The sequence below is a fragment of the Centruroides vittatus genome, unplaced genomic scaffold, assembly GCF_030686945.1.
Source record: "Centruroides vittatus isolate TY-2023 unplaced genomic scaffold, ASM3068694v2 contig_921, whole genome shotgun sequence".
Taxonomy (NCBI): domain Eukaryota; kingdom Metazoa; phylum Arthropoda; class Arachnida; order Scorpiones; family Buthidae; genus Centruroides; species Centruroides vittatus.
The window spans coordinates 301,939-312,352 of record NW_027122608.1 but is presented as its reverse complement, the minus strand read 5'-3'; the positions used below and the strand labels follow the sequence as shown (position 1 = coordinate 312,352).

The 10,414-nt window shown below is 33.9% G+C and overlaps 1 protein-coding gene across 1 annotated transcript in view; it reads left to right on the top strand.

Moving 5' to 3' along the window:
• The first annotated feature begins 532 nt into the window (after positions 1-532).
• LOC136984516 (E3 ubiquitin-protein ligase AMFR-like) overlaps positions 533-10,414 on the top strand; it is a 38,666-nt gene continuing 28,784 nt past the window's right edge. Inside the window, exon 1 of the mRNA XM_067281526.1 lies at positions 533-902. Within this exon, the coding sequence (XP_067137627.1) occupies positions 636-902 (267 nt within the window). The 5' untranslated portion in view covers positions 533-635. The remainder of the gene's footprint in view (positions 903-10,414) is intronic.

Below are 10,414 nucleotides of genomic sequence, written 5' to 3'. Positions count from 1 at the left end.
GTAGTTTTGCACGAATTCTCTGCTTATTATGAAGTTTTCTGTACCGTAAACGAATCGGAAGGGAAAAACAGGTCAGGGAATTTGTCAGATTTAAAGAAAAATAATTATTAAAAAAAAAACACCCGCAAAGCTTTAGAATGGTTTCGGAGTTACGTCCATAAACCGGAAATACGATCGGTACCGGTTTCGTCACGAGAATTTTCGGAATTGTCAGCGTTACCCTACGCTTCCGTAATAGTACGAAGACACAATCTCACCTTTTAGGGAAATTTTCGAACATAATCGTAACGAAAGGGAAATTTAAGCGAATTTTTCTGTAAGTTTAAAAAATACACCTCGAACCGACATCCTATTCAGTTTTTGTGTTAAGTACTAAAATCTATTGCACTAATTCGTAGTGTAATTAAATTCTTATAATCAAAGAAGATAGTTTAGTACAGATTATTCAAAAGCTAGAACGAAATTCCGGAGTCGTAGTCGGCATCAGGGAAATTGCGTAAGAGAGCAGGGAAATTAGGGAAAAAAACGTCGCTGCCAGGAAATCGAGTGAAGGCAATAAACAGTGACAAGAGCGAGTCTGTTCATTTTGAATCGTGACGGCTTCGAGTGCGGAGCAACTCGTAGAGAACAACAATATGCCAACTGTTATCTTGGAACGATTGCCACTCCCCAGCTTACAGGTATACACGACCGTTAGTGTCGTTTTACTCTCGTGTTCCGTATATTACGCCCTGCAAATAACGTCGGAGATGGAGTGGAAGTTTCAGAATGACAACCCCGTATCAGAAGTAAATATTACAAAAACGGATGTGTCAATAGACGGACTGATTGGCGAGTTTGCCGCGTTAAAGAGACTGAACGATGCCGCGTATTTTATGCTCCAGGAACCCCTCTGTATCTGGGCAAGTATTTTTTCTCACCTTACTTTACTTTCTAACATATTTGTGACTTTCTCTACAGTACATTTTGTGAACGGTACAATTGTCATTTCAGCCTTGTAAAGGGGAGATGTGTTATTTCTCTTGAAATTCTGTTAGATTATTTGATAGTCACAAGAGGGTAGTTTTATATCTGTTATGGATGTGGGCATGCTGGTTACCAACATTTGGACCGGGTGTAAATGCAGCTCCGAACGAGGCAGTCGGGACCTTATAACCGCGGGCTGTGCCCGTAGGAGTAAAAAGAGTCGAAGGAACCGACGGTTCACTTGCGACTCTTTGCCGGACGGCGGTGTAGTATATAGTCTAGTGCGGGGATGGCAAAGCTTTTTGAGCCACGTGCCATATAGTAAGCATACTTAGTTTTAATGGTGTTTATGTGTGCCAAAGTTTTAAAGAAATTAAATGAATATGCTTTAATTAAAATAAGTGTAAAAAAGCTGATTGGAAGAAAGATAATTGGGCGATAAACTAAAAGGATGATTGAAAAAGACGGGTGCTAAATCAAAACCGTATATATTATGCGCCAGATGATTTCTTCTTATGTGCCACAGGTTCGCTACCCTGGCCTAGTGTATAGATGTACTCCGGAAGTAGTCGGTGCGATGGTGTAGCTCGTGTTTTACGAGCTTTTAGCCAGTTGATTTTTATCATTGTTTTGAGAAATGGTTCTGAAATTTTCACTTTTAAATTTTATCCTATTTTTGAGTGTCTTCAAAACTCTAGACTGGCCAATTTCGGGAGGATGTATCTCACAAAGGGTTGCATGTAGATTGTCAGTTTTTTGACTTTTTACTTCTGTGGCCGTGATCTAAGGCTCTGATAAGGACTGACTGCATCGTTTGGAACTGCAGTTTTACCGGTAGCTAGATAGTGAGATTTGAACTGAAAAATTATGATGCTTCAAACTATTCAAACCCAAGATTTTCTGACACAAACTTAAGTTTTTGCACATGGCTTCGTTCTCTTAGAGGTCTCAGACGTTTGCAAATATGTGCTTGTCGATACTTTGGTCTTTGTCCGGGATTTGGATTCTAGATTTGTACAATAACAAGTATTGCATGACGCAGATTTTAGATTGTATAAAGTTATATAAAAGTTGTCTTATAAGTACATAGTCATCTCTAGCTTTAGGCAATTTAAAACTACTACTTTGCCACATTAGCTGGATGATTGACAAATTCTTCAAAGACAGAAATATTCATTGTTCGACTTCACTGTTGGCTAAAGTGCAAATTTCTCAACTGTTGATCAGTGCTGTAACTAGGGTGGTGCCAGTGGTGCCCAGGCACAGGGTGCAGACCCTGGGCGGGGGCGCAGAAATGACCTGGACCGAGTTTTTGGGGCATAGTTACAGAAGCTCGCACTGGGCACATAAAAGGCTAGTTACGGCTCTGCTGTCGATAAACTAAATTATACACGAAATATTGATTTAATCTTTGAAAAATTTTTTGTGAAATGTTTATAAAGAATGCTGTAATGAGAAAACAAGAACAGAAAATGCTACTGCAATCCTTTATAATTGCTTCTGGTGATAGAATTTTATCAAATAATTGCAATGGCCGAACGTTAGAGTAAGCGTATTAAAAGTGCTAAAATTGATAAATAAAATAAAGTAAATATATAGAGAGGAATAAACATTTGCAGAAAGCATAATGAATTTATGTAATATTTTGACAAGATCTTTATTAAAAGTTCTTTCTACACTCTCGTCGGATGTTATCGTAATACAGAAGACACAACCGAAAAGTTACAAACTAGTTATCATGTATGTATGCATACCTTGTTAATCCTATTAAGAAAAAATGCAAATCAGGCAACATTTTTCTGCAATCTTACATTGTATCTTGTATGCTTTGGCTTTTTATAAACGCTGATTACATAAGAGAATATAGGAAGACCAAAATCTATGGGACGGAATCGATCAATTATTTGCAGACGATAACGTCCTAACTGGTATTGTAAGGTTAATATATTTAGTGTTTTTGGCATGACGATACTTTATTGTTTTTTCCTTAATGATTGAGTTGTTCTGTATGAAACTATGAATAATTTCATGCTGGATTAAATATTTCTTGAAGTAAATTTAACATTTTTAGCCATTAATGTTCATTTTCACTTCTTGTTTTTAGGTAGATTAATAAGATTAAAAGTTGATAATACTTTAAGTCAAGGGTAAATTTTAAGCAAATAGGAGTGATGAGAGAATGAAAAACTGAATGACAACTGGCAAGCAAAAATTCTTAGTTACTATGTAGTTGTTGTAGGTAGTCTAAACTGAGGTTGAGAACATTTCACATAAAAGAATTCGGTTAATGTTACCTATGGTTCCAAGATGGCGGCTCGTCTCTGATTCCAGCATATAGAAGAAGGGAAACAGTGGGGACGCACGTTCTAACCTAACCTAACTTATTCTAATAAATTACCATAATTATTACCAACAAAATTATTAGAATAGGTTAGGTTAGGTTAGAACGTGCATCCCCATTGTTTCCTTGCTGGAATCAGACGAGCCGCCATCTTGGAACCATAGGTAACATTAACCAAGAAGGTTAGTAATCTTAACCAACCAGTTTTTTGTCTATATTTTGAATGTTTTTGAGATTTTTAAAACAGATTATTTAGAATTAAATGGATTCCATTCTACAATAATTTACATAGTGATATCAAATAACAAGAATATGCATGTGTAATGTACTTATACGTACGCAATTACAAAGAAGGAAACTGGAGTTACCCATAATTTTGATAGTCATTATAGAAAATTTCTTTGTTTATTTACTTCAATTAAATATAGTTATAGTTTTTATTGTATGAAATATCAAATGATTCAGACTTTTTGAGAGGAGAGTTCGTATCTATTAACTAATAACACACGTAACCTGATACGTTAACAACATCGGTCTGCCAATTTTTATTGGGCTACATTAAGAGTAATCAGTAATCTGAAACGAAGCCATTTTGCTTCAGATTACTAGAGGTAGGTTCGTCTATGAATTTTAAGGTTTTCAATTGGATGGCAATGATAAAGATATTTATTTATTTATCTATTTTTAAGTTATTTTTTCAAAATTGAATTGATAGTAAATGTATATGATGATATTGCCTATGTAATGAAGTCTCATTTAATCCAAGATTCTTTTTAATTGAGTAAAAAACTTTCATACTGGGTTTTACTTTATAATTGATTTTATCTGAACAAGAGATACTCTTGTGCGCACAGATCAAAAGTTAAATGGCACATAAAATTGTAAGTCATGACATAGATACTCCTATAATTGGAATCTGTTATGCGAATTCCACATGTTATAGTCTGTTTGAGAATGTGTGATAATAAGATTGCTGTTTGGGTGCTGCTGCTTTTTTCTGGAGAATGGATATGTCTGCTAGCAGCAGTGGTAGAAAGACAAGCTGTTAATTGCTCTACTGCAGCAAGGTAATTCAAATTCTTTAACACTAATGATACCAGCTGTGTGGATAAACTATGTTCTAGAAATCAGTATGTTTCAATGTGGTAAGAATTCTGGATGCCATTCAAGAAACTCCAAGTGTGAATACTTGCACACTGGTGCCTACTGTCTATATGTTGAAGTTTACTTTCCACTGTCACTTAAAAAGAATGTCTTAGATCTGTGTATATACCACAGACAAGATTCTCATGAACTCACTGAAGCTGAGGTACAACAATGTGTTTCTGTCTGCCAACACCACTTCCAAAATCCTACTGATGAGAACTGTATATCTGTAATCCATACACCTGAAAACAGCAAGCTGTACCAGGTTTGGAGGCAGTACTGTGCGCAAAACAGTAAGATTTGCCAAGAAATGTAGTGCATTTAGAATTTTGTTTTGAGTTTATGCCAGAGGGACATGTGATTGAAGAAGAACTTTATAATACCCAATTAGAACCTGTATATGCTGTATTGCAACAGAAATACTTTAGGTCAGTTGAAAGCAAGTTTTGTTGCAGCATGACACTGCTCTAGGCTAAGCTGCAAGAACTGGATTGTTTTACTACGTTGCCCCACCCATCATGTAGCTCAGACATGCACCATCTGATTATGAACATTTTATGCAAGGCAGTATATTAACAGGACATGCTGAAAGTTTTGCCACCAAGGCCAAGGAGGCAATCACTGTACTAACTGTCAGATGATTGAAGGTTATCCACTCTAATGGTTTATTTTTATCAGAATAAATTTTCTTCTATGTTCATGAACACTATAACTTTGTAACAGAATTTATGAGAGAACCCTATACAAGTGAATTTCACATAGTTAATGTAGTCAAAACTAGAAGATATGCTGAATTATTGGGCTATAATAAAGCTAAGTTAATAATTAGATACAAAGTAATTATCACGAGATAGTCTAGAGGTAGGTGGTTACGCCGCCTACCTCTAGACAATCTCGTGATAATCAATAGATAATTTGGCAGATTGTCCAGTTTTAATTATAGTATCGGGTCAGTGGAGTTGTTTAGTTATATTGTCATTAGTGGGTGTAAAATATTAAATTTGAATAAACAATTGATCATATTTATTTCTTACTTATATCAAATTCAGTTAACTGCTTTATAAATTGTAACATTATCAATTCTATAGATGAACTGAGGAATACAGGAAAATTTATTTAGAATTTTACAATAGTAATTTTTCTTTCTATACAATGTATCCTACACAGGAATATATTTAGCTATTTCTGTAGTGGTGAACCACAGTTACTTGTACTGTTCATTCATAATTTGGAAGATCGTTTACGAAAGGATTTTAATTACAAGACAAAGGATTATATTTTTACAATTATTATTATTTGTGTCAAATAGCGGCACAATTTTCTTCATTAAAGTGTGAACTCTACGATAAGGATTACGGCCGAGAAAAGAATGTGGCTTTTATATTTACCGAGAATTCATAAACAATGCATTTATTTGCAACAACATAATCCTTTTGTAAAATAAACATAAAAAAGTATCTAATTATTACATAATATCTAATGACACAATTGCGGTTGGCTAAAAATAAACATCAGATTTCTCACAAGAACGCTTAAATGGGAAATAAAACTGCTTGAGTATCCATTAAGTTAATGATCCGATTGTTTTAGAAAATGGCAAGGTCATTGCCATTTTTTGGCTAGCTTTCATTTTTATATATTTAAAAAAAGTTGATCAATTAGTAGAAATTGCTACTATGAGCAGTTATTTTTTCTTTTTAAGTTTAGATTTGTTTTGACTGCTGCTTTCCTTTTTAAAACATATATATTATATAATATAATTATAAAAAATTACATAGGCTATACAAGGTCTTCCAAAAAGAATGCTAACATTTTAAATTATTATAATAATGGTAGTTACAATCTGAGAATATTGTAATGAACACTAGAAAACTGTCCAAGTTTCACATTTGCCCATTACGTTTTTTCAGCAAGTTCACCTTGTGTCACGTGGCACGCATCTAACCGATACCGAAATTCTTTGTAAACTTCCGAAAAGAACATTTTTCTAAGCTCGCTACGGCATATCCATTGTCACTCCTCTCGCAGCAGACACAATTCTATAGTGCCGGCAGTTTACTCACGTTGCGCAATGACGATCGATTCCGACTTCGAAAACTGCAGAATACAAAATGCCTTCTCTATTGTGGGGTAGCCAATTTCATTTATGGCACTTCCTAAAGGTAGTGTCTTGTCATCTTGTCGTCATCTATCAATCGCAACTTCTCGGGTAATAATTAACGTAATTACAGTAATTTAATACACAGCATTCATTTTGGAAGACCCAGTATATATACAGTTTTCTTCATAAATCTGATGAATACTTTTTACAAATACTTAACAATGCATATGCAAGTGTCTATGTGTGTATATGTGATGCCTATTGCCTTCCATCCATTCCTTCTAGTAAATTGGCGTTAAGGTACGTACATGTACAGTACATTAAGAACACAGTTTCTTTTTCAATATAGTAAGTATGCATAGACTAAAGTTAACAGTGGTGTATACGCTATAAACTGTAAACAATTTCCTCAATGTGTCTCTTATAAAAATAGCCCAAATTGGGTCTATTTAATAATGAAAGAATGTAATTATGCTTCTGCATACCTAATTGATGATGATTTTAGAATCCCAAACAGTTAAAAGACCCCAGACAACCTTACAGATCCTGGATCATGGACCGTACAGTGTAATTTTGGAAAAATGACTAGGCTAGATATATAAAACTGTTCACAACTTGTACTCAAATGTAAATATTGTATATATTATTAGTTTAAATAATTCAAATTCTTTGGATATTTTATTCATAATAATTTGTTGCATAATTTGTACATTATAAATGAATAAACGTCTAATTACTCGAAGTAAGTTTCGTATGCTTAATATTCAGAATGTCTGCTCGCTTTTTAAAATTTTGCACCGTGGGCACCAAGAAAGGTCACTCCCGCTTGAGAAATTCGTGCTTAGGTTTCTCTACGGGTGAAGCAAATTTGTTATATAACGTAATAATTAAAACCGTTTATTTGCTGTTTAAATGAATCATACTGACATGCATTATATAAATATGAAAGTATGATTAAAAACTAATTTCGCGTGGTTTCTTTATTACATGTTGAGTAAATGTAAATTTTAAACTTAAATTTTTTCACTAATTATATAAATATTTGTACCTTATCTGTGAAAATAATCTCTTGTATTTAATATCTGACTGGAAGTTTAATTTCGTGAGTAGATGAAATATAAATGAGGTTGAAACAGGTTTGCTATTATAGATGTGGTGATTAATGCATATCATCTGTAATAACGAGCAATATTTTTTTATCTATTTATTAATTACTCTGAAGGTAAAATTAAATACCGGGTGGAGCATTTCGTGGATCGGCTAGGTCGTGGATATCGCTACGCTCGTACGAAGTTAGCTTCTGCCGAAGTTATTGTTAAATCGAAAAACTTTAACGTTACATTTAATAAAAGTTTATAGATTGAACAGATGTTGTGCAATGGTTAAACGATTTCAAAACCGATTTCACTAGGCCAGACTTTAATGATTTTGGCGTCGAATTCCAGATTCTTTACTCTGTGATGCAAAATTTCAAATAAAATAGTAATTAAATATTCTGTATTATTGCTTAATTTGTAATAAATCTACTTACATTTGTATTAACTACATTAAATCAATATTGTGTAATATATATATACATATAATTTTTTTAAAATTCTTTTTTGTTATAATATTTAATTACTTAAAAAGACATAAAAATTGCAGAAATAATTGAGAAAACATTTCAAAATAGTACTATAACGTGCAAAATATTTATTGTTTCTATGCTAATCCGATTGGCGTTTGTTTCGTAAATTGTGAAACTTTTCCGATTTTGAAACTTCCGATTACTGATTTTTATTGCCGTCAATTAAGCTTGCTTGTTGTAATAATTTCGATATGATTTAGTTATCCGTTCTGAATTATTAATGTCACTATAGCTGCTGTATTCTCTTCCCAAATACTGTCTGACGGCGCAAATAACTGTGTTGGAAGTGGGATGTGAAGTTAATTTGGTAAAATAGGAAGAGTGCTTTAACATCTTTATATGACGGACAGGAGTTTTACTTCCTGGCTGTTATAACGTGATAAAGTAATTTTTAATATTCGGCTTTCTGGGTTTTCGAAATCTTGACATTTTTGAGACCCCCTGAACCCGAAAAAATCAAAAAACTGATATCCTGTGATATTAAACAAAATAGTCACTAACATACCCATACAGTACATATGCTGGTGAATATTTCATTTAATATTTCAGGATGAGATAAAGATTAAGAAATGAAATTCGGCATGGTAACTTGTATGTAAGGGGGCATTGATGCTATTAAATTTTGGTACTTAAAGGTCGAGGGGGTTGGTTGGGTGTCGTATAGTGTTGCCACCTTTACAAAATCGCTGACCCGGACGGTAGGTTGGGTTTGTTCGAAGAGAAGTTCCTGACGCATGCGCAATGTCATTTTACAATGCAAAGAATAACGTGCATGTTCTAAATCAGTTACAGTTAGGGACTAGGGACTTGCGTAGGAGTAACATACAAGCAAGGAAAAAGAGAGGGGTCAAGAGGCAGGTTGCGCGTCACACATCAGCATAAACAGAGTAACATGGCGGAATGGCAGATCAGTTTCAGTGAGTGTGAGGTCTTTCGTTGTTCAAATGGTGTAAATTTATAATAATAATTGCAAGAACTTTGTTTTGTCGTAATTTCACAATTTCTACGAAATTCCCAGACAAAATTAATAGTTCACCCAGACAGCGAGTCAATTCCTGGACTGTCCGGGTGAAAACCGGACGGGTGGCAACACTAGTGTAGTATCTCAAGTGGGTTGGACTTAATGAAAATTTTATTTGTCATTCACAATCTTATAAAGTATATCATCTTGACCATCAAAATAAGGCCTTTTTTTTGCCTTTTTATAATAATAATTATAATAACATAAAAGTTATTATTAAGTGTGACATGCAAGTTTAACTTGTGCTGATGTGTTTTAGTGTTTCTTACATACAAATGTTTTCACTGGTAAAGTTATACAACTCATTGCTGGGCTTTTTAATAGTGTAAATTTGATTTTCAGGTAGATTTATGCTTCTGTAGCAGAAACAATAGGAAATTGTCATCTGACTCGTGTAATTTTATCACAAAAAGCAACATTTTGGGCATAAAGGTTATTAGATGACGATATGGTATTAGTGCATCACAAGTAATTAAAATATTAGTATCATTTTTGTAAAATATAAGGCTAAGGACAGTTTCAAGTAGGAGGATTGAGATTTCTGCTGAGATTTTCATTAAAAGATATGAACTACTTGTAACTATAAAAGCAGCAGCACAAATTATTAGCGAGGTCGACGCCGAAGTTTTAAACCCGAAAACGTGTACGTCGGACGTTCGGCACTGCTTTCCTGTAAGCCTAGAAGTTTGACAATGGCATTTGGAGTGTCGAGCATGATTCCACTGATTTTCCAAACACCGTTGTCAAACTTATACAGAAACCACTTAAATGCAAAACCAGACATTCATCTGCAAGTATCATCAATTAAGAAAACTGCAAAAAAATGCAATCACGATGTCTCATTAAATGTTGTCATTTAACATCTGTACACTGATATAAAACATCCATAAACCCAATTATTAGATTAAAGCCAAATGATTGCCCAGGTTATATCTAAATTAACAGTTCTGGAAGCGAAGATTGGTTGGAGATCCGGATAGCATAACTGGTAATGCAACCACGTGGTTAGCGGGAGTTGCGGATTGGAGTGCTACCCCAGGCCGAATCTTTTCTTACATAATCTTCTAAATTAATTAATAAAATATTAATTTAATTATAATTATTAATAGTAGCATTACTATAACCTGATATAATTCAGCAATTGCTTGGATTTAATTCTGTATATTGATGTTAGCAGTATTAATTTTTTGTTGAAACTTTATCAAGTGAACA